We start from the raw sequence: 26,125 nt of genomic DNA, 5'->3' as shown, positions 1-26,125 counted from the left end.
TCATCCTAATTACTCTATGACTATTATCTCTGCAGTCTTTGAATCTTAATTTTTTTCCTGTGAGACTGTAAATGAGGCATTTCACACAAATGGGCTTCATCATTGAAAATTTTGGTCTGGTACACACACACACACACACACACACACACCACACATACACACACACATACACTACACACACAAACATACACATAAAATATGTATACCTTATAATCTATGTTAAATGAGTAGTTTCTATGTTTCATTACATATCATATGTGTTATGCAATGAGAAGTTTACATAGCCATTTACTTCATTTTATTTTTTCCTCCATCAATCAGTCTTTATTTCTGTCTTCTTTTATCCTTTCCCTCCTTCTTTCTTTCTTAAAACGGGGTCACACTCCATACTCCAGGCTGGCCTTCCATCCTTAACCCTCCTGCCTCCACATCCCTCTCTTTTGGGATTACAGAAGAGCCCCGCCCATGCTGGCTTACCCATGTTTTAGATGCCTTGGATCCTTGTTACATACATTTCCTCATTCTTTACCAGTATTCTTTCTACCACATCTGTCTAGCTTTTCTTATCAGTCAGAAGGAGGCTGGATTTGTGCCTCCTTCTACAGTCTCTTTATTATTTCTCCTTGGTTTCTTTACCTGCCTGCTAAGAGTGTGTGTCTCTGGTTTCCCTTATGGTTCAGATTTGCGTCTTTGTTTGGAGGTGTGGCTGTTGGTGGGTCACCCATGCTTCAGTGGATGGCCCCACACATGCACACACGTGGAGAATGTTGACTGGACTTGACCGGGTGCTTTTATTTTTAAGGCAAAGAAAAGGGGAAGATGTGAAGTTGGGAAGGAGACAATGAGGGAGAGGTGAAGGGGGAAAACGAGGGATGAGTGTGATCACAGTTCGTCATGCACATACACAGAATTCTCAAAGAATGAAAGACTGAGATCCATCACTCCAAGTCCAGTTCCGTGCTAACTTCCATCAAGAACCCTTCTCAGCCGGGCGGTGGTGGCGCACGCCTTTAATCCCAGCACTCGGGAGGCAGAGGCAGGCGGATCTCTGTGAGTTCGAGGCTGGGCTGGACCGATAGCCTCGAAAACAATACAGAGAAACCCTGTCTCGTAAAAACCAAAAAAAAAAAAAAAAAAAAAAAAGAACCCTTCTCATTCTCCTCCCCTGTAGGTCAGATATTGCCAAGACACTTGTCAGGGCATTCTAATCATGGTCACGACACTTGCCTCCTGGTTATATCAATCTCCTGTAAAATTCCTTTGCTAAAACAAAAGTTCTTGGAAAGTGGAGTTAGATATCTGGTTTGTCTGCTGTTGGAATCCTTGCCTTTATTTAAGGGTCGGACATCTGGCAACTTAAACATATTTATGGAGTGGATGAATGAATGAATTGCCTGCCTGCCATTCTCATTTTGAAAAATAATTTCTAAGTTTAAAGTCATTAGTCAATATGACTAGGCACTTAATATAGTTTTTTTTCCTATAATTGCTATAGAGGACATGCTAGTTATGGTACTCAATGGCTGAAAGCCTTTCAACAACTTTTGCCCATGGGAAGCTATTATTTCACCTTATGATATCATAAACCACTCAAAAATTCCATGTAGTTACCAGAACCTTGAGCAGAAATTATAACCCTGAGAGCCCTCACTGCCTATTAGTCACTTGGTACATAACACAAAGCAAAATACATTCTGTGTTCTTGGATTTCAGTTGGGCTCTTTGTGTACTGACTGCCTGAATTCATACTTGACTTAAAACATTCAGCATCCTGAAACTCAAACTACAGAAAAATCCATAACTCGCCACTGCTAGATATACACTGAGCATTAATCAGCTATGCATATTACAAAGTTATTCTTTGTTATGGTGATTGTTTTCTTCAGACAATGCTTTTTAAATGCTGAGGAAAGCTTTGGGGCCTGTGGGCATCCTTACTGTGGTTTGCTTAATATCTTTTTGCAAATTATTTAACACAAAAATGTAAAAATGTACTGGAAATTGTGATTGTACTGCAGTTAGAAAACTTGGATGTGATTATCAGCTTGAACCTTGAAAAAAGTCATTTGACTCCTCTGAACCTTAGTCTCCTCTACTTTAAATACATTTACAGCCTCCCAATGATGTGGCTAATCATCTGAGGTCCTGGAGGGAAGGGAGCCATGAAGAGTTTCACAATGGAGTGTGTCATTTTTAATGATAGGTATCATTAGTAAAGCAAAATCATCATTTTCCTAAGAGCATGAAAAATGAAAACAAACTCATTGGGTTGAGATAGAAAATGGTAATTTTCATATGTAATGCTTTTTATTGTTTAGCTTTCAATCACAGACAAGAACCAGTGTCAAAGTGTGATAATAGTAAAATTGAGGCATGTAGGGGTAGTAACTTTCATTTCTTCAGAGAAGCTGGGATGAGATTTGTCAAATGATGTGCAGATTGGGATGAACAGGGTGAGAAAGGGTTAATAATAATTCAACAATAAACCTGATGAAACTAGGGACTGTTTTCTGAGATTCTTTAGAAGATGGACCAGCTTGTAGGCACAGACAGAAGACTGGATTGGATTGGCAGTGCGATGGGGGGAATTCTGCATGAACAATGCAAAAGAGAATTGCTTGGCTCTATTGTCCACAATGTCAAGAAGCTGAGCTAATATTATAGCTGGCAAAGTAGACCTCACATGCTGAGGGATGGCTAGAGCTAATCAGCATCACAGAAAGGAAGTCCCTGGAGCAGTGAGCTTCCTATAAGGAGAACCAATTCAAAGGCAGCAAGGCAGAGCTTAGTCATAGCCAATGTCATGGTTCAAGGGTAAAGGATGGGAATGAAACCAGCAGCAAGTAGAAGCATGTCAACCATGTGGGAGCTGACCGGGCACATTGTTCCTCCTATTGTGCAGCCTAAACAAAACACTCAGGGACCCTGTTCAGTGCAGATTCCAGTCTTACAGGTCTAGAGAAGGACAGAGACTCTACAATACTGCATTTGGTCCTGGAGACACCAAAACTGCTGATCCTTTGGATCACACTTCTGAGAAGAAAGGTTCTATATAAAGCGTTATGAATAAGAAAGGAATTTGAGCCTGGTGGTGGGGGGAAGAAAAGCTAACGGATGGCATTTAAACCTGAGGGAGAAGCAGCCTCTGCTTTGAGAGTGACAAGAAGCTGAGGCTTGCAGGAATCTGCGCTGGCTGCCTTATACTTTGGTCTCTTTCAACAAAACTGATGGTTTGTGAATCCATAAAATCCATCGCAGTGTTCGGCTGCACACAGTCTTTCAGTCTCAATGTAAAAGCAGAATCATCTGGCCTAAATTAATGACCTGTATAGGAAACCAACAGAACGCTCACTTGTTTCAGGGACCATTTGTCCTACCTTGAAATGTATGCAGTGTAAGTAGGGACCCTCTGAAAGCATGGTTCTTAATATAAAGCAATGTCTCTTAGGGGAATTCCTAGAATGTGTGGTGGGAAGAAAATTTTGAGGTGCCTTTGCTATCTTTGTGTTCTAGTATTGAGTACCCTTTGTATGAGTGGCAGTTCAATAAAAAGGCAACATTTGAGTTAGGTTATGCTGTGTGGCATGATAGTGATGGGTGGGGATGGGAACTAATCCTCCTGGGCCTAGCTTCTTGCCTTCTTCATCCCGTGAGCACAAATTCAAGTGTCACAGCCTCAGCAGCATTTGCCCTTGAATTTTCTTTGTGGTGTAAGCAAGTTGCTTTCCCAGCTTAGACCCAGGGGTGGCTGGAATAAATCAAATTGAGGAGGACAATCTTACTGTGTATGTAAATTAAATACTCAGTAGGAATAATTCATAGTCAGATATTGCTGTACACAAATCCTCTACCATTTATTGGTTATATGGTATTGTACTAGTTACCTGTATTTTTTTAGCTCAGTTTCTTTCACTGTATGGATGCACTGAATTTGCCTAAAAATATTAATTAAATCAGATCACATAGTACCTAGAACATAAATACCTAATATTACTATTATTATTATTATTGATATTTTTAGAACCTATATTAAATATTATATACCTGTAGTCTCATTATGAAGCTATGGTCATTATGTTTGACCTTTAGGATAATGGCTGGTTATTATTAGTAGTATATGAACCATAGAAGGTACACATTTATATTACGATATTCATTCATGTAATTTTCAACATGAATTTTCAACATTTCATTAATACAGTGTCTTTGAATTATGCATGACAAAAATAACTAGTTGGGATATAATTCAGGGAAGAAACATTGGTGGTCTCCGTTTTGGCTGCTGTCTTGCTTGGTTTTTAAATTTAACTGAACACAGCCTAGAGTCATCTGGGCAGAGTGAGCCTTAATTGAACGATTGCCTTGATCAGCTCAGTATGCGGCCATGTCTGTGGGAGACAGTCTTGATGCCACCGTGGGCAGCCTCATCCCCATGCAGTTAGGCCTGGGCTGCGTTAGGAAGTTGGCTGGTCAGTGAGTGGGCCAGTAAGAAGCACTGCCCGATTTTCCCTACCTCCAGGTTTGTGCATTGAGCTCCTGCCCTGGCTTCCTTCAGGGATGGGTTATGGCCTGGGACTGTAACCCCAGTAAAGGCTTTCCTTCTCGAGCTGGTTTTGCTTAGAGTGTTTCATTACACCAACAGAAAGCTAACTGCAATAGCTCTTCTGCTAAATTTTCTTTCATTTGAAAATTTCCTTTTAGGTATTAGCTTTTCGTAAAATGCTGTGGAGAGAGAACTTCTAGACTCTGAAAAAAACATTAATGGGTTCTGGCAAAATAAATTTTGGACCTGTGTATGGCTGTGCAATAGGCCTGAGCAGTCTTGCATCTAGCTGTAGTTAGAACAAAATGAGCCCTAACTGTCCCTGTTTCCCAGACTGATTTCATAACAGGGCTGAACTCAGTTAAGATTGTGGCTTTGCTTCCAAATATGCCAGTGGTGGCATCACACCTACTTCAGATCTGTTTAAGGATCAAATATCTAAATGGGTTAAATCAGAAAAATCCAGCATTTCACTCTTCTATGTGGAGTTGAAAAATGTATTTTAGATACATTAGGAGACTGCCTGCAACAGCTCTATATATTTAAATACTTATTTAACTTGACAATAAAATTCCTCACAGGGCAAATAATCATTGACTTGTTTTTCCTGAATTCTAAATATGGATTTAGCCTTCGTTAACTTTTTTCCTTCTTTTGAAACAAGCTATTGCTGTATAACCCTGGGTGACCTAGAACTTGCTATGAAGACCAGGCTTGCCTTGGATCCACAGAGTTCTCTTTTTCTTGCAGTATTGGGGCACCCTACCACTGAGATATAAGCTAAGTCTCTATACTGTAAGTACTATAGATACAGAGTCAACATACATGCTCACTGATAACTTAGATGAGTTATGTGAGCATTCACAGGTCTCATATGACATCATGATTCATATAGAAAGTATTTATGTGCAAGCATAGTGTCTGTTAAGTAGGATAATAATGTAAACAAAGTTATAAGCCAATTTCCCCTAATTTGGGAGAAGGGTTTTCAAAATGTTGGCACTCTCCCTGTTTGTATTCAAACAGAGGAAATGATCTTAGACATTCATTAAAGCAAGCTCATCAGGGTGTCTAATTGAAAATACTTTTCTGCATTTAGTATGAATTAATGTATCTATTTGAAAGTAATAAACCTGTAGTTATTAAAAAATTCTGTAAAGATGCCACCCGAATATTATTTTAGGAGTATGTGAACAGATAAGTAGATCACATGCTCATTTGTTCTGGTTTCCACCTAACAACCAGAATTAGCAAGGACTTGATGGCTCTTCTAGAGTTCCTTGATGGAGAACCTTCAGGGATGAAAGGGAATCATCCAGAATTCCAGCTCCTACTGGTTGCCCTGCACAATTTGCCTGATCTTCACTGGAATACTAAAAATTTCAGACCTACCAGGGACTCAACAACTCAGGCCGGGGCTGTATGACCTGCCTCATGTTCCCACAGAAGGCTTTCTCAAGGGTCTTACATCTGCCCGTTAACTTCACTTTTCAGAGGATGGTTTTAGGTTTCTTTGTTTTTCCATTTCTTAAATTTCATTTTACATTCCAACCACAGTTCTCCCTCCCACCCCTTCTCCTGCCACCTCTCCCTCCCTTCCAGCCCCCTTACCTTTCCCTTAGCCCGCCTCCAGTCCACTTCTCACGGGTAAGGGCTCCCATGAGGAGTCAGCATAGTCTGGCACAATAGGTTGGGCTGGGCCAGCCCCTTTCCCATGCTTTAAGGCTGAGCATGGCATCCCACCATGGGGAATGGGCTCTAACAAGCTAGCTCATGTACCAGGTTTGTATCATGGTCCTACTGCCAGGGGCCACTAAACTAGTCCAAGCCTCCAACTGTCTCCCACATACAGAGGGCCTAGTTCAGTGCCCTGGAGTCTCCACAGTTGTAGGTCTAGAGGTCATTAGTTCCCAGGAGCTTGGTTCAGCTGTCTCTGTAGATTTCCCCATCACGATCTGACCTCCCTTGCTCATGTACTCCCTCCTTCATCTCTTCGACTGGATTCCAGGAGCTTGGCCTGGTTCTTGGTTGTGGATCTCTACATCTGCTTCCGTCAGTTACTGAATGATGATAGTTGGGCTTTGTTTTGATGGTTTGTTCATGCCTGGTCTCCTGACTCACACCACTGCAGACTTCTGTTGGATGCATTTTGTAACTCAAATCTTTTAACTATTTCTGTCCTACTGGACTGCTGGTGGCCATCTTTGCTTGGCCTTACAGTCATGGCTATTTTTTTTCTTTAAACTAACACTTATTTAAGTGAGTGATTACCATTTTCTTGGGCCCCAGAGTTATAGTTGCATATGACAGATTTGGTCTCTACTGCTGGAGAGTTTATCACGTAGTGGTGGATGAAATGAGAATGCCATCAGGGTACTTCCCGCCAAGAATCTCTAACGGTGAGTCATGAGAGGTTCTGCAACTTGCCCAACAACACACAGCCAATATGCAGTTGGTACAAACATCATTCAGATATGTCCTCTGACAGAACTGTGCCCTCTGCATCATATTTCAGTGTCCCTTTAGTGAGACTTTCTTGTCGTTTGCCCCATAGTCTCTGGTATGAGATTGATTTCAGAAAGCCACATTAGAAGTATCAATTTCAAAGTGATCACTGCAAAATGCTACACCTTTATTCAACAATGCTGCCTTTTTTAATGGAACATTTATTGTTCATGTAACAACATGCCAGATTATAATGATATGGTGGCAAATTAGACAGATGCAAAATTAACAGGCAAACAGACAATGTGACCATCTTAGGTTGTGTTAAATCCTAGGACGAACACTGCCTGGGTGAGTTTGAAAATTTGCTTCTCAAATTCTCTGTGGACAGTCCAAGTATGTTTAAAGTGTGGCTACTTTACTGCAGGAATACTGCACCTTGGAGAAGCCATCATCCTACATGGAACTGAAAGGCTGCAGACAGCAGCAGCTCACAGGGAGCCATCACACAGAGACTGTTTCCCAGTCTGAGTTGTTTCTATGCTCAGTTAAGTACTTTCTGAACTTCGTATGTCTACTGGAACATTGCAGAAAGCATGGAGTTGAAATAGCACAATAAGTTCTCCCTACAACTGCAGCAGCTCAAAATCTATGCTGTGATATTATATATGCATTGTGAATTATGAATTATTTCTTTAAAGTCACTTCTCTGTTAACATATATATATATATATTAACATGGAAAATTTTGTATATGGTACTGTTACAGAACTTTGCAGCCTGAATTTTTATTATTTATTTATTTTAATAGTATATAATATATATTTTGACTCATTCATCAAAAAGCTTGAAGCTTTTTAAAGGTTACAGCAAATATAAACATACATTATAAAAATGGGTAAGCTAGGAAGGCCAGTGGTGGAACATTCTTTTATTCCTTTAATCTCAGCACTCAAGAGACAGAGACAGGTGGATTTCTGTGAGTGTGAGGCCAGCCTGGTCTACAGAGAGAGTTCCAGGATGCCCAGGGCTGTTACACAGAGAAACCTTGTCATAAAAAACCAAAGGAAGAAAGAGGGGAGATCTAAGCTAAGAAAAGAAACAGTATAATGTCAATAAATCTGCTGCTGATGGACAAGAATTTGCGTCTTAGTTTCTGTTTAGGACTTAGCTCAAAAGGAGAAGGTTGTCATTTATCAGTTGATGTTGGTGCACGTGTGTGTGTGTGTGCGCACGCATGTGTGTGAGAGAGGATAAAAAAGTAAAAATAAATATGATTAATATTAGTATTTACCAGAATTATGGGATACCTGCCAAAAAGAAGTTCCAGTCCACATGTGGTACCAGCCTAAGAGAGAGAAGTGTGTTGCAGTCAACAAAACTGAGTTGGAGATAAAACAAAGTTGGACATCTGAAGAGCACTTTGACTTTAGATGTGCAGATGCAGAATTTGAAATTGTCCAGCTGTTTTTTAGTCTTGCTTTGGTCTGGTATTTCCTTACTCCTCTCCCTTTCCTTGGAATTGCAATGCATATTGTGTGTTATTGTGTGTTGGATGATCATGATCTGTTTTTGACCTTGATTTTACAGGGATTTAGAATTAAGAGATTGCCATGAGTTTCAGAAGAGACTTTGAACTTTGGAACTATTTGAAAAGATTACAAGAATTAGGAGGTGTGCCCTTGTTGAAAGAAGTGTGTCACTGGGGGTTGATTTTGAGGGTTCACAAGCCCATGCCAGGTTCAGACTTTCTGTCTCTGCCTGTGGATCAGACTTAGCTTTCAGCCACAGCTCCAGTGCCTGTGTGTGTGCCACCATGCTCCTTACAATGATAATGGACTAAGAATCTGAAAATGTAATCAAGCCCCAATTAAATTTTTCTTTCATAAGAGTGTCTCTTCACAGCAATAGAACAGTGGCTAAGACAGTAATAAAATGCTACAAAATGTTTTGGGGGTATTATATCTGGATTGAAATGTTCCCTCCTGAGGGAAAGAGAGGGCTCATCGGACTCAGGAAGCTTAGGAAACTTCTAAGACTCATTTATGAGGTCCCTCTCCAGGGGACCAGATACCCCAGTACTTGACATATGAGGAGTGGTCAATGAGCATTGGCTTTTCTTTTTTATTACTATTATTATCACTATTCCTGTTATTTCTGTTACATTTATTATCATTGCTATTGACTACTAAAGATTTCAATCATTGCTGTTAATACTATTAAAGATGTAGAAGATCTGGAATCACTTTTAAAGAGTAAGATATATGTTAAATCCTTAATACTATAATAATGCAGCATACTAATGTTAAATTATGACAGTTTACTATGTAATTACTCTATTAGTTACTTTTGTAAATACTTGGAAGAAACAATACGTGGGAAGAGAGATTTGTTTTGGCTCATGGTTTTAGACAGATTTCAGTTCTTCGAGGCAGGGAAATAACAGCACTGGAGTCTGTGGCAGAGGTTCAGTCTGTGATGGTGGGAAGCTGACACGGTGCTATTCACATCATGGATGTACAGGAAGCAAAGAGCGCTGATAGGAGCTAGAGCCTGGATGGCATGCAAAGGTTCATGCTTAATGGCCTACTTCTCCCAATCCTGCTTCCTAAGGGATCCACAGGCTTCAATACAGCACCACTTCCGCATATACTGACCCATCACCCGGAAGTGGTCTCCTCTAACACCCTCCGTCTCACCCAGCTGCTCTGTAGCTGTTTGACCTCTCTTGGGGTCTCCTCTGACTCTATGTCCTACAAGGCACCGGCCATGTTGTATTTTTCTACATAGCTACTTAATTCAGTTTAAAACCATTCGATGATTCACAGGCTTCTTTTATTAATGTTTTTCTTTCCCAATAAATCCAATTTGCAAGGGCAGTGTCTATTCAGCTTATTACTAAATTGCCAGCCATAAAGTAAGGTGCCTGAAATAGAAGTTGCTGCTTGGGATAAATTAAAGAATGAAGAAATGGTTTGGTGTGGTTTTCTTTGATCCCTCCCTCAAGCTCCTTTTTCAATGTCCTCTTTCTATTAGAGTTACGGTAATCTTTCCTTCTTCATGGCCAGCATTTATGATATGAATTCATTTGTTTTATTGTGCAGCAGCTTGCTATTATATGAAGATAAACCAAGAAGGTATTGTTTTATTATTTTGGGAAGTGTTGCTCATTTTTTACTGGACTGGGCCGGTGTCCTTTGCAATAGTATTTCTGGCTAATCTGCTCTTGCTCTCACAGAAGGTCTAATTGGTATTTTACATTTACGGGGCTGTCCATCGGATTTTTCTAAAGCAGAACTATCATGTGTCTGAAGAGTGACAGCATCCTGTCTGCTCTACAGAGCTGCTTTTTTCTTTATTGTTAGAGATTTAGGCTAACGGCAGCATTTTATGTGAGAAACTGAGGGAAAAATTCTAGAATGTCTGCTAAAATCAGCAGCTCATTTTGAGTCCTCCTGTGTGCTTTAACAGGGCTTGTTCAACTCTTTGGCAGGGGGTGAGGCTTTAGCTCATCATTGTACTTGAATATTTGTGAAGTGACTTTCTCATTCTGTCTTATATCCCACTACAGTGATAGCTAAAAAATCAAGCTAAGACATTGATGGTTTGAAATGAAATTATCCAGCTGTCAGTGCTACAAGGAAGTGACTTCAGGTTTTTGGTTGTGCTGGTTACATGTTCTGCATGACCTACAGTGCCAATTTAGTGTTGGGAAAATATCCAGATATGTTCTATTAAATGTGTCATCAGAAACTCTGCTTTCATGGTCTCATGTTTCAGGAGCATGCCTACTCTGAAGCATGGAACCTGCTTTCAGGCAGGGTGATAGGAATCTGTATGAAGCACTCATATCACTTTGTAATATAAATAATTATGGGAGAAAAAACAGGTAAAGACAGAAGACTATCTTGAATTTCTTTGTACAGCAGGACAGCTCCTCTCTCTTAGGTTTACCTGTATGTAGGTAAGGTAGGGACCACCACTGCTGGGGAATTCCGATGATTTCTAGCATCCACTACCTGCTGCAACAGTCAACCAACTGTAAATTGGCCTGTCTCACATAGCCTTTTAATTTTATTTCTGATTTACATGGTTGGTTAATGCCAATGAATCTTAACACCAAAGTAATGATAAAATGTTTACCCTCTTAATTCTTAACAGTTTTATTAATTGTTGAATGAACAGCTTGCATTCTAAACAATTATATTCAAGGAAAAATGTAGGTGTTTCATTCACTGTAAGTTGTCTATCATTAGCATTATAGAAACTTTTGCTACAAAGGGTCAATTTCTAGGCAGACCCTGTATAAATAAAGGTTACCATAAATCTTTTTTAAATATATTTTTTATTTTTAAATTTAAATTTAAATTAGAAACAAGGTTGCTTCACATGTCAATTCCAGGTCCCTCTCCGTTTCCCTCCCCTCCTCCCGTGCCCTCCCACCAACACCCCCAATATCCCTTCATTTCCCCAGGGAGGGTGAGGCCCTCTATGGGGGTGTCCATAGTCTGTCATTCATCCAGGGCAGGGCCTAGACCCTCCCCCAAGAGTTCAGGGTGAGAGTGCATCTCACATTGTTGGATGAGAGTCCAAGTCCATTTGTATACCTGGAATAGGTCACCATAAATCTTACTTTTTAAGTCAAAGGGTTTTTCTATTTTTTGGTGTGTTTAAGTACATTATCCCAAAGAGATGCTTTATCTTACTAAGACTTATATTTAACAAAACCAAGAGAGATTATATAAAACACATCCCAGGTGCTAGGGAAATTAATGATTAAAGTGCTTGATGTGTAAGCATAAAGACTTGAGTTTGGATCTGTAGCACATAAAATCTGGGAAAGGAGGCACAGGTCTGTGATCTCATGACACATGGAGGTGGTAGAAATCAAAGGCAGATACTAGGGTTTTGTTGGCCAGTAGGTCTATCAGTTCGTGAGCTCCAAGATCAGCCAGAGATCATATTTCAAACGATAGGATAGATAGCAGTAGAGGAAGTCACCTGATGCTATACTCTGCCTCTAAACTTGCAAGGGTGGGTGAACCCATACTCATCTTCACATGCACGGCATACACACACACACACACACACACACACACACACACACACACACACAGAGAGAGAGAGAGAGAGAGAGAGAGAGAGAGAGAGAGAGAGAGAGAGGCAGGGGGAGGGGAGGGAGAGAGAGACAGACACACAGGGAGAATAAACCAAAATTTGGGCTAGAAATTCAAACTATACAAAACAAAAAAATGCCATTATTTTGCTTTAAAATATATAAAACAGAAAAGAAGTTTTAAGAAACAGGGCATAGAACCCCTGTATCCCTTTATCCGATTTAGTATGCTTAGGTGGCTAATACAGTCATTTTCTTAACTGGGGTTGAAGGGAAATGTAGTGAAATGAGACAGACAGTGAGTCAGAGGAGGAAGTTCTCAGGGTGTGATGGATGCTCCACATAACATATCACCTCTAATTCAGATTTGGGGATTTCTTAGCTTATAGCAGTAAAATAGATGTCAACCTTTAAGAAATATGTGGTTCTGTTCATCTGAAGAATAAGTTCTCCTGTATCATAACTGAAGTGAATCAAAGTAGGAGAGATGTGCATGGACACCTGAAAAGGGGAAGGAGATCTCCTGAGTAGGTTGGGAGCATGGAGGAAGGGGAAGGAGGTTCAAGAAACAGGAGGAGAGAAAGGGAATGGTGAGGAGAATATGGGGGACTAGGTAAGTCAAGCTGGGGAACCAGCAGAGAAGGAGAGCAAGGAAAGAGATACCTTAACAGAGGGAGCCATTAGGTGCTTAACGAGAAATCATACAGTTATTCTGCTGTGTATGATTCACCTGTCTGATTTTCTTCTTAATCTTCTGACTAGCTACCGCTTCAGGCTTTTCATGCTCAGCGCTCATGACTTAATTCTGGCCAACCTACTTCTGATGAATGAAACTTTAGTTAGTATTGTGCTCAGCCCTTTGCATAATATAATCATCTGGAATCTGCACATCATGCATGGATTAGATGTTTTTCTACTGGAGTGGGATGAATAGTTTTCATTTCCTGTTTTTAATTGCCAAGTCACATTGCCAAGATTCTTGCACAAAGTCTACATAAGTCTATCAAGACTGAATGTTGAAGAGATCTGCAGGGCTACTGGGGAACATGATGAGTGGCAGATGCTAGTACTGCTGTAGAGTGTGAATGCTGCTGCATCACCAAATTCTCTCTTTGGGGTGATGCATTTGTTTATTCTAAAGAGCTTATCTGCATTTGGCTGGATTGCAGCTCGTAATATAAAGTCTTGGGTGTTCATTAAGAAGCAATGCGATTTCTTTCCTAGTTAGTGAGGCATTTTTCACTCAATCCATTCTTGTGGGCTCATTTCACATATTAGGATGCTTGTAGTTGCATTCAGGTAAAATTTCTCATCTCTTAGTTGTGGCATAGACTTCACATTTTCATCACAACTGTTCATGAGAATTCTCTGGTGATGTCACCAGTCCTCTGGGTCACTCCATCAGTTGCTGAGAATTGTTGATAGGTTTCCAATTTTATGATGTTTTATGAAATGAATTAATATTATCCAATAGAATTATAGAACATATAGATCAGTACCTTGATATCTGAGTGGTGAGAGGCACCAGGAAAGGCATAATGATGACTGCACCATTCGAAAGATGACTTTGCTCACCTTGCTTTGATCTTGGTGTGTTCTTAGTACTTTCCATCTATACCTGCTGTTTCCCATACATTTGGATGCACTCTGTTTGGGATCTGCATCTCCATGAGGGCATCATTATACCCTCGGGCCTGATTGCAGTGGCTTCCCTGGCCATGCTCATGCTATTTAGGCTGCAGTCTCTACTCTACCATTGAAAGGGATCCCATTTTAACCCAGAGAGAACGTAGACAGTGCTATCCATGGCAGAGTGTTACTAATTGCTTTTCTTATTGCTATAGCCCAATCTGACAAAATTAATGCAAGAAGGCATTATTTCATTTTATGTTGAGTTGATACAGACAATTTCAAAGAAGCAATGATGACATGGGTGTTAAGTCTTTGCTCATTTGCCCACAGTTAGGAAGCAGCAAGACATGAGTGTCAGTGTTCATGCTCATCTGGTCTTTGTTTTCCTATTTTCATTCATCTTTGACCTGCAGACCATGGGATGGTGCTTCCGTGCTTCCCACATTCAGGGTAGGTTCTCCCTGCTCGGTTAAACCTCTTGGGAATCACACACCCTGGGTCATTACAGGTTGAATCAAGTTGAAAATAATTAATCATCACATCTTGATTTGTGTGTATTTTCCCTCCTTACTTCCTTCTACCCATGTAGTTGGATGGCTGAGGCATCCAAGATAGATATTTTTTTTTCAAATTCCTGTGGACATTCAAATGACACTGTAAGGACCCTTTCTTAACCAAAAGTGGTTGACTTACAGCTTTCCTTGCTCGGTAAGGACACCCTGCCACTGGCTAATCTTGCTACCTCAGTTCAGAATTCCTTTAGATTCTTACAAGGTTCCTCACAGCTGACCACAAAGTGCTTAAGATAATATGTCAGCTCTTTCCATTTCTTTGCATATTTTAACAATAAAACAAATGGTTTGCTATTTAAAATATGGTCTCTCTTATTTATTTCTATTAAGTTCCCCTAAAAGTAATTAATCAGGCTATTAGGATTTCTGTGGGTAAAATGCTATAAATTATTGTGCTGCATAAATACTTCCAAATAGCCATTATGTCAGATGGTTAAACAAACAAGAAAAGCTACAATAACAGATGTTTGCACAAGCAATATTATCTCTAAAACGAAAACTCACAGTGCTTCCCATTTTGAGATAATAACAACAAACATAATCCATTCATTTAATTTAACTAGGTAAGACCTTTTTAAGTGGTCTGTACAGTTGGCAGAAAGAATATTTGTGCGTGCCTGCTCATGTGTATACATTTATGTTGGTGCATTCTCTCTCTCTCTCTCTCTCTCTCTCTCCCCTCTCTCTCTCTCTCTCTCTCTCTCTCTCTCTCTCTCTCTCTCTCTTTCTTTCTCCCCCCCCCATGTGTGCATCTATGTGTGTGTACATGTGGATGCAAGCAGTCAGCCTTGAAGGTTACTGATCAGGATGTCAGCCATCTTGTGTTTAGATATAGGTCTATCACCAGGATGTCAGCCATCTTGTGTTTAGATATAAGTCTATCACGAGCCTGACTCACTGAACTAACTGGCCAACAATCCACATGTCTCCACCTCTGCAGTGCTGGGATTAAAAGCAGATGTCAACTCTCCCTCTAAGCTTTTTATGTGAGCTCTTTGGACAAAACACAGGTTTTCATCTTGTCCTGCACTTACTTTACTGACTGAACCAACTTAGAGAATATTCTTGAGTCAAAATAAGGAGACAGATACACCACAGAAGCTGACAAAAATACATGGAGATATGGCAACAAGGAAAGCTGGAGTAAAGGAAACAATTACCTTAGGGTCATGAATTCCAGAAAGCTCTTCATAGATCTTCTCACCTACCATGACAGCAGCCAAATTTGCTGTGTACGTAGAAAGGCAAAACATACAGAAAATGGCCCAAAGATTCATCAGAAATCTTCCCGTCCAGCATTTTGGGGGTTTGATGGCTGCTGTTCTGCCAAAGAGAAGGGCGTAGCAGACGTTCAAGGCAGAGGAGAAGGAGAAGACTTTGTTTCTATTCCGCCCCTTAGGAGTCATACCGAAAGGGCTCTTCCATTCATACAGAGTGAGGAAAATGGCAGTGATATGCAGAGCCACGAAAATCCCCAGCCACATGGTCCAGTGAAGTGGCCACATGAAGGCTCCAATTGGAGCTGCTGTGTCTCGAGTCCTCACTAAGATGCCCAAACTGGTTGAGAAGAAAGGGCTGGTGAAATCTATCACCTGGCTTCGTGCGGTATTGATGCTGAAAGAAGTGACTGCCATGTTGGCAGTTCCACTCAGGAGATCGCCAACCAGCCCAGTCCAGTGACCATTTTTCCAAGCTCCATACTTTCCATCTCCTACAATGTAGAGGTCAAAGTCAAAGTTCATGTCTTCTGCTAACTGTTCCAGCAGATCAATGCAATACCCGTAACAGCACTTCTTGAATTGGATTGGTACTGTGTCATTGCTGCTGTGGAGGCTGTTAAACAGACTGTCCAGTATGGAAGAGTCATTGGTCATAGGGTCTAGACAGAGCTGTCCAGCAGGGCATAAGCCTTCATCATCTACTTCTCTTGTAAAGACGAATGGGTGTTCAATCAAGGTCACCACCCTCAGATGTAACTTATTTTGGTGCTGGTAGTGGGTTCTGTGCCTCTGGGCCTGCTCTGGCCATATTCCAGAGTCCATGACAATCCTTCCCCCTTGCCAGCTGCCCAGGCGAGTCCACATTGGCTTCCCCATAGGGTCATGCTGCAAGTTCCAGATGAAAAAGTTGTTTTCTGAGCTGATGATGGTAGAACCTTTGACTTTGATGGAACCACTGAGACCTCTGAAGGTGGTGTTGGCTAAAAACCTGGTAAAGAGGACCAAAGGCAGAAAGTGAGAAGGAGAGGTGATGTCGAAGTCAAGAGCCAGTGCTGACCCTTGCTTCTCTGCCTTAATAAGACGAGTCCTATTAGAATATTTCTTTTTTAGATTATAATTATATCACTTCCTGTTTCCATTTCCTCCATCCAAACCTTCTTGTATACCCTTCCTTCCTCATTTTTAAAATCCATAGCCTCTTTTTTCATTAATTATTGTTACATGCACATATACATATGTGTAACTTTCTCAGTTTGTATGTTACTTGTATGTATGTTTTCAGGTCTGACCATTTGGTATCGGAAAACTGATTGGTATGCTCTTTCCTGGGGAGTGCTACTTTTAAAAACCCATCTGAACTCCTGTAACCCAGTTGCAAAGGGGAGTGATGAGCAAAGGAATCAAGACCCGGCTGGCGAAACCCATAGAGGGGGAACGCATGGACTCCAGATGGATGACTGAGAGGCCATCATGGGACTGATCCAGGCACCCCCCAACCCAGGTGTCAGAGAGGAGGCCTTGGCAATATATGGGACCTTGGAGAGTAGATTAGCATTTATACCTGACATACAAATAGACTTTGGGAGCCCATTCCACATGGAGGGATGCACTCTCAGCCTGGACACATGGGGGAGGACCTAGGTCCTGCCTGGGATGATAGGACAGACTATGAAAATCCCTCATGGAAGGCCTTATCCTCCCTGGGGAGCTGAAAGGGAGTGGAGTAAGGTGGGGTGTTGGGGGAATTGGGAGGCCGGGGGAGGAGGGGAGGGAGAGCGAACTGGGAGAAACGTGTAAAAAGTTTAAAAAAATATTTTAAGTAACCTTAAATAAACAAAACAAAGACCTTGTCTTTCTTCAAGAATAGTATAGACTTTCTGGAAATGTTTTATTTCTTTGAACTAATGAGATCTCACCTCCAGGTTCTAGTACCAGCAAGCTGCTTGACAATTTGGTTTTACTCCAAATATTTTAATTGATTGTTAAAAATATCACTCATTGCTATTATATATTATGTATTTCCATAGCTTTACAACTTATGGAGTTTTGGAACATCTTGGACATTCAGTTCTACTTAGTTTACAAGCTTTGATTGTTATGAAATCTGTTCAATGAAATTTTTGGTATAGAAATGAATTTTAATAAATATGTATATTCTTTTATAATTGCTTAGAATTGCATTTATAACTTTAGGGAACAGCCAACTTTGGTACAATATTTTTCCTTGTAGATTAGAAAATTAGCATATTTCTCCTCCTGGGGCCAATCAGAGATGCATGTTGGATATTATCCACAGAACAAAGAAAAGGATGATAAATAAACTTGCTGTTCCCAGGACAGCCTTAGGCTACCCTCCATCATCATTAGAACTAAACAACTGGCTCTGATTCTAGAGGAAGAATCTGCTGGAAGTCAAAGCAAGGAAAATGACTAACTAAATGCTACATGATTTTTAGCCCTGTGTACTTGAGCGCTTTCAGTATACATTTTGACATTGATTAGACAGGAAAATGCTTGGTCACAGCACCTGTTTTTCTTGAGCAGGAAGAGGAGATAATAAGAGATAACATAAATACTTAATGATGACCTTGTTTCAGAATAAAAGCTCAGACTTTGGTGTCACATGACCTGTCTTTGAGGCTTTACCCAATTACCCAAGAGTAGGGACCCTGAGCAGGTTACTTGCCTGAAAGATGTAATTTAATCTTTAGCAAAAAGTGGGGAAACTAATGTTTGTTGCATTACAAGACTTGCAAACAGTACATGTGATACACAACAAACCTTCCGTGTAGAGATGTTGTGGTATTATTTGAAGACCAAACCAAAGCCTTGGAATAAACTTTTAGCAATGATTTCAGCATATTTAAAATGAAAAGGAGTTAAATTGAAAAGTGGGGTGTAGCCTAGTAGGTGTTTTGAGATGATAGTGACACAGGTATAGCAGCCCAGAGAAACATATTCGTGAATTGCCTGCCACATGTATTATTCCATAATTTACAAATGCAAAAGAAGTCTTGCTAAGAAGTCATGTTGCCAAAACATCCCTATACAATAAAGGAACTTCAGGAGGCATCACCATACCTGACTTCAAGCTCTATTATAGAGCTATAGTCCTGAAAACAGCTTGGTATTGGCACAAAAATAGGCAGGTAGACCAATGGAACCGAATCGAAAGCCCTAATTTTAACCCACACACCTATGAACACCTGATTTTTGACAAAGAAGCTAAAACTGTACAGTGGAAAAAAGAAAGCATCTTCAACAAATGGTGCTGGCATAACTGGGTAGTGGTATGCAGAAGACTGCAGATAGATCCATGTTTATCGCCTTGTACAAAACTTAAGTCCAAATGGATCAAAGATCTCAACATACATCCAGCCACACTGAAACTTTTAGAAGAGAAAGTGGGAGATACTCTTCAACGAGTTGGTACAGGAGACCACTTCCTAAACATAACACCAGTGGCACAGGCACTGAGATCAACAATTAACAAATGGGACCTTCTGAAACTAAAAAGCTTCTGTAAGGCAAAGGACACAATCAAAAAGACAAAAAGGCAGGCCACAGAATGGGAAAAGATATTCACTAACCCTACATCTGACAGAGGGCTAATCTCCAAAATTTACAAAGAACTCAAGAAACAAGTCTCCAAAACACCAAAGGATCCACTTGAAAGGTGGGGTACAGAGCTAAATAGAGAATTCTCAGTAGAGGAGGCTAAAATGGCCAAGAGACACTTAAGAAAGTGCTCAACATCCTTAGCCATCAGGGAAATGCAAATCAAAACAACTCTGAGATACCATCTTACTCCTGTCAGAATGGCTAGAATCAAAAACACCGAAGACAATTTATGCTGGAGGGGATGTGGAGAGAGAGGAACACTCCTCCACTGCTGGTGGGAATGCCAACTCATACAGCCTCTTTGGAAATCAGTATGGAGATTCCTCAGGAAAATGGGAATTAATCTACCACTAGACCCAGCAATTCCACTCTTAGGCATTTATCCAAATGAGGCAGGTTCATACAACAAGGGCATCTGCTCCACTATGTTCATAGCAGCATTGTTTGTAATAGCCAGAACCTGGAAGCAACCTAGATGCCCCTCAACTGAAGAGTGGATAGAGAAAATGTGGTACATTTACACAATGGAGTATTACTCAGCAGAAAAAAACAATGGAATCTTGAAATTCGCAGGGAAATGGATAGCACTGGAAGAAACCATCCTGAGTGAGGTAACCCAGTCGCAAAAAGACAAACATGGTATGTACTCACTCATATATGGATTTTAGATATGGATCAGGATAGTGCCAGTCTGCACTTCCACAGATAGAGAGTCTGGGAAACAGGAAAGAACCTAAAAGATATGCATATATACATAGTACCCAAGAGAAGAGGATGGAGACAAGATCCTCTGAATGGATGGGGAACAGGGCGAGGGGGTAGTGGGACCTGGGAAGAATAGAGGGGGTAAAGAGGAAGGGAGTTGGTCATGGGGGAACAGGAAGTTGAGGGGGTGGGGGTAGAATAGGGGGAAGAGGGAATCATAGGATCGAAGACAGATCAGGCACCAGAGTGACCTCGAGTGATCTAAAGGTATAACATCAATTGGCAAGCTAAGCAATAGTGGAAGGACCACCTCGAATGCCCATTCCTGATAATGAACTTGATGTCTATAACTATCCGGGAGCCTTCATCCTGGGACTGATGGAAGCAGAGGCAAACACACATCTAAGCACTGAACTGAACCCAAGGAACCCAGTGACAGAGAGAGAGGAATGATGAGCAAATTGGCAAAGAATGGGCTGGCAAAACCAGCAGAGACAGCTGATCTGAACAGGGGAGTGCTCTTGGACCCCAGACCGACAGTGGGGAGGCCAGAATGGGACTGATCTGGACCCCCCAAATGTGAGTGTCAGTGAGAAGGCCTGGACAACCTATGGGGCTCTGAGCTGTGGATCAGTGTCTATTCCTGGTATACAATCTGTCTTCATGTGCCTATAGCACAAAGAGAGATGCTCTCTCAGCCTGGACTCTTAGGGGAGTGCCTTGACCCTACCAAGAGTAAAATGATAGACTCTAGACATCCCCTATGTGGAAGTATGTGGCAATAGGGTGGGAGGGAGGGTGGAAGGGGAGTGCGGGAGGAGGGGAGGGAGAGGGAACTGGGATTGACATGTAAAACAAGCTATTTAAAATTAAAAAAAAACCAACGAAAAAAAAAAAAAAGAAGTCATGTTGCCGCAGAAGGGATATAGAAAAATCAGAAAGTGTGAAATATGACCTAATTTTCATTAGTGGTAAGTGTGAATCATATTTGAAGATGCTACTGTCACTGAAGGCAATGAAACCATTTGTTGTGGTAGATTGCCTGTAATGGCAATCACTCATGTGAGCGCACCCCAGTGGGACTCTAATACTTAAATAAATTCTATTTTGTAACAAGTAATGAAGTCTCAGATATCTTAGACTCTAAAACAGTTTTCTACTTCAGAGAAGCAGGGAACAAAATCATTAAAATCATATATAGATTAATCGATTGACAATCCCCTTGGTGCCATAAAAGAAGGACAAGTGTGTTGGTGTTTCTAATGAGATATCTACCTTTAGGTTTCTTAAAACATGCACACACATGGGCTGCTGGTCTAACTCAGGGGATGGAAAGGCTCATGGCAAATAGCCAAGTTTTATATAGCCAATTTTGTGATCATAGAAACATAAAGTGAAAGTTTTAGAAAGAACTCTTCATTAGCTTGAGAATATTTGGGGCTCAATGGTGATGGAGTTTCAACCTGGAAGGACCCAGGGAAGACTTCTTCTGACTAAATATATATTTGAGTCCTCCCAGTTAGAAGGCATTAGAAGTCTGTAGAAATCTTTCATCAATTTCATGGTTCCTACATTTTGGTAAAGCTATTCTTCATTTTCAGTGTGAACATTTAACACGGCCATGGATGAAGAACAATGCTCAGTGTCTCTGTGGCAGGCGTTTGTCAAAAAAAAAAAAAAAGCAAACCACTCAGGAGTCTAATATCTCCAACTTTTGTATCCCAGAAAACCCAGTGAATATTTTACTGTGAGGTTGTCATGGAGAAATTCTGTCCATACTTATGACAGATCATTTGTGTCTGTTTTATTTTTCATTTTATTGTGAGGATAAATGAAAACCATCTCATTGATAGCTTTTAGTTACAGTCATCCTCACAAAGTATTCTTTGTGATAGAATGACAATGGGTAGGTAAGTCTGAATTTTCACTCTATTACCTGAAAGACTAAAAGGTTGAAATCTCATTTTTTTTGCTTAAATTGAATTCTACCATACCCTTCTGTACTTGCCCTGGCCTCTCCTTGGATGAACAAGAAAGGAAAAGAAAGTAAAAATCATTCTGTTGGCAAGATAAATGGACATGAACCACCTGGCCCCGTGCTTAGCACTTATGGCTATGAAGATGAAAGCCACCTCGTTGTCTTAAAGAACTCAAGGACTAGTTGTAGGGGAAAAGAAAATGAATAAGTGATTCAAGCCCCTGTAAGGAGTGATATGACAGGGGTTCCTCAACCTTGAACATTCTGACCCAGTGTACCAAGGAAGGAATCTTATAGGAGGAAGAGCAGAGGCTGAGTTTTGAAGGGAAGCTACACATTTTTAGGAAGAGAAACTAGGAATTGATGCAGTTATCTGGGTGAGACAAATAAAAAAATCTAGAAACAAGAGTGCAAGTCATGAGACATAAGTGCTTAAAACGAAAGCTCAGAGATCAGTATTTGTCCCTAGTGTATGAATGGACTATGGGAGCCCACTCCACATAGTGGGATACTCTCTCAGACTAGACACACAGGGGAGGTCCTAGACCCTGCTCCAAATGATGTTACAGACTTTGAAGATCCCCCATGGAAAGCCCCACTCTCCCTAGGGAGCAGAAAGGGCATGGGACAAGGGGTGGTTGGGGGCCAGGGAGGAGGGGAGGGAGAGGTAACTGGGATTGACATGTAAAACAAGATTGTTTCTAATTTAAGCAAAAAAATAAGACCCCATAAATAATAAGCTCAGAGACAAGGGGTGGAAAACAAACTCTGTCAAATCTGAGGCCTCTTTGAAGGCAGTGGAAACTACTGAGGGGATTTTGTCTCGAAGGGAGATGAGTCTTTTCCTTTGCCAGGTATTTAGGTGGTACTTTGGGAGGATGAAGAAGCTGACAATTCCTATGTGAAGAAAGATGGTTTTTTCCTTCCTTTCCTTCCATCTTATCCTCCTCTCCCTCTGTTGTTTCATAAGTAGCAGATGCAAAGAGGGGAGAGATACTTCATTTTCATAAAGAAGATTTTAAGAGGACAGATGCACAGGCTTACATTTAGTTCATAAACTATAGTGAGAATACATAAAACTCAGCTTGACAAGAGGTCATATGTAGAAGACCTGTAGGATGTAGATGACTAGAAATGTGTCATAATCCTGAAGAACATTGTGGTTATAAAAACCAGGCAACCATAATCTTAAGGTTGTTTAGTAGAATTAAGAGCTTGCATCCAAAGCAATAAATAACATCACGACTTTCTGTGCTTATCAGTCAACTGCTCTAATCTGGGTATGCACTCTCCTCACACTTTCCACATTCAGAACTGTTATAAAGAAAAGAGGTAGAAAACATAAAAGGGAGTAGTAAACACAACGATATGATTGGCATGCAGAGTAGAACACATTAAAATTTAATGCAGGGAAAACAGGTGGCATGTAGAATACAGAGGTTCACACACCGCTTCATAAGATTGAATTGTATTTTAATAATAAAACAAGAACCATAGAGATTTCTGAGCAGTTTAATTACGTAGCCAGAGGTTTTAGATAGTTATATTGACCTGGAACCAAGCAAAATGTGTCCAGGAAAGAATTAATGATGACCCCAAAACCATGTAGAAGAATATTGTAATGTATTTGATATTGTTGGGTACATAGATTCATGTGGCTTGAATCTCACTGTAAAAGAAAGAACCTAGTTTAGCACAGTGCTTTGTACAAGATTCTTTTTTAAAGAAAGAAGTTCAGCATACCTCCCAAGGCACCATTCAACATGAAATAATGAAGCTCAGTAGTTAATTTGACTTTATTAAAAGCTTCCAGTTATGTTATTAGTCAATAATAATTGTTGAATTGTAAGACAACATAAATAAAATTTGCAACATAAATAAAATTACATTAAACTATCATTGACAGAGCTCACAGAATATACCAGATCTGTGTTTAATATACTTATGGCCTATTTTGGAAGCCATGTTTGCATACAAAACCTTGACATGCTGATGGGCAAGTCCTGTGTATATGTCAATAAAGCACTGTTGGCCAATAGGGAAGCAAGATCGGTGGGACTAGGAGTCGAGGAGGACTCTGAGAAGTAGAAGCACAGGGAGTCACGATGTAGCCGCCACAGGGATAAGAAGTCCAGACCTTTTCTCTGGTAAGAGAAATACTTAAGAGTAACAATTATGAAGTAAATGCTTAAGTCAGATCTAGCCAGTAAAAAACAAGCAAACGGCCAACAGCTTCATAATTAATACAGTGTCCTGTGTGATATTTGGGGACTACAACGTGGCAGAGCCCAGGCGACTGGTGGGGAAAAACCAAAGCGGCTGGCAAGGAAAAGGCTTCACTCAACAAGATGCTATCTAAAAGATGTTCTTATTCATCGAACAAATGAAAGATACTTTAAAAGATGACACATCAACCATTCAGACATTTACTTATTTACTAATAGTCACTGTGTGCCAGGCGCTGTTCTAGATTCTAGTTACAGAGTGGGGATAACAGTATATGCACTTATGCTCTACAGAAAGAGAAAGAATAAGCACTATAGGAAAGTAATAATATATGGGGTATTTTGGAGTACTAGTTGAAAAAGAGGGAAAGCAAAGATGGCAAGTCCCACATCACTGATGTGGGTGTCTTTGGTATCTTTAAGGACAGGTAGTTGAAGATGACATCAGAGGAAATGTATAGAACAGTGAATTTGAAACAAAAATTAACTGTTGTAGGTAACTACAAGGACTTTATTTCTTTTCTATGTGAGAGTCACAGTTATTAGTGGAGTTTGAACAGAGAAATGCAATGACTTGACTTCTTTCTTAATAGGATTTCCATGTTGCTAAATGATGATCAATTAAAATGTCAAGAGCAGAAACAATACCAGTTAGGAGGCCATCCCACAGACAAAAGGTGATAATTGTGTGGGCTGAGGGGTAAATGTAGTAGATGGAGTCTTAGCTCTTGATTTGTTTTTATGCTGAAATGTACAGATTTGTTGATTATTTTGATTATGTTTCTGAGAGAAAGGAGACTCAAAGATGCCTCTAAATGAAAGTGTTGCCTTAGATAACTGGAAAGTTAGTGTCTTAGTTAGATTGTATATTGCTGTGATAAAACATTATGACCATAAGCAACCTGTGGGTGACATAGTTTATTCCATATCATGGTCCATCATCTAAGGGAGTCAGGGAAAGAAACTAAAGTTCAAGAAAGATTAGTGATTAATGGCTTGCTCCTCATAGCTTGTTCACATTGCTTTCTTATAGTGCTCAGAATCATCAGCCCAGGGCTGTCACCACCTACAGTAATCTGGGGCCTCCTACATCAATGATCAATCAATAAAATACCCCATAAGCTTGTCCATAGGCCAATCTGGTGGCCGGTGTTTTACTAGTCAAGGCTTCCTTTTTCCAAATGACTCTAGCTGTGTCAACTTGATACAAAAAGATATCACTACTCAAAGAGAACCTTTCCTTTCTCATTTGTCCCCAAGATGACATGTTCATATTAATGCCACAATAGGAAACATAATGACTTGTAAAAGTCCCACAGTACTTAAAAATTCAAACATTTAAAAGTTCTAACTCTTTAAAACACCTAATGTTGTTTCCAGAGTTTAAAGGTTCTCTAAAACATCTATTCTTTCTAAAATCCTAAAGTCTCTCTGTGAATTCCAAAGACTCTCAACTGTGGGATCCTGTAAAATAAAATTCTAAGTTATGTGCTTTTTACTCAAAGAAGAAAGAGTCAGGGGATGGATACATTCAAATAAAAGAATAACCAAAGCCCAGTAATGTCAATCAAGCTCAGTGTTTGGTGTCTGGGACTCACTTGGGATCACAGATGATTCTACAGGTTCAGCCCATCAGAACCATGGACTCTAAATTCAAACATCACATAAACAATCCTAATTAGGTCCTTGAAAAGTTCTCAAACCTCTCCCTGAAACTTCATAAATCAGGGGGATTTCATTGTATACATTTCTCTCAATATTCCTTTCCAAACTTCTATAGAACAACTCATTCATCTCTGAATACCCAATGGTATTTCCAGCCCCAAATTAAAAAAATCCTCCCACAAACAACATGGTAAGGCATAGAAATAGATCACTTGATGGTACCAATTTCTGTCTTAGCATTTCCATTGCTGTGGGAAAACACTATGATTATGAGAAATTTCAGGAGGAAAGGGTTTATCCTTCCACATTTCGGTTCATCACTGAAGGTAGTCAGGGCAGGAACTCAAGGAGGGAAACTGGAGGCAGGAGCTGATGCAGAGGTCATGGAGGAGTGCTGCTTACAG

The 26,125-nt window shown here is 40.3% G+C and overlaps 1 protein-coding gene across 1 annotated transcript in view; it reads right to left on the bottom strand.

Annotated features, from left to right (window-relative positions):
* Positions 1 to 26,125, bottom strand: part of Grin3a (glutamate ionotropic receptor NMDA type subunit 3A) — a 187,214-nt gene that overhangs the window by 87,219 nt on the left and 73,870 nt on the right. Inside the window, exon 3 of the mRNA XM_005078708.4 lies at positions 15,468 to 16,515. Coding sequence (XP_005078765.1) covers positions 15,468 to 16,515 — 1,048 coding nt within the window. The remainder of the gene's footprint in view (positions 1 to 15,467; positions 16,516 to 26,125) is intronic.

This window comes from Mesocricetus auratus, unplaced genomic scaffold, assembly GCF_017639785.1.
Source record: "Mesocricetus auratus isolate SY011 unplaced genomic scaffold, BCM_Maur_2.0 Super-Scaffold_6730, whole genome shotgun sequence".
Lineage (NCBI taxonomy): Eukaryota > Metazoa > Chordata > Mammalia > Rodentia > Cricetidae > Mesocricetus > Mesocricetus auratus.
Note: the sequence above shows the minus strand (reverse complement) of the source record. Positions and strands in the feature narration are given on the sequence as shown.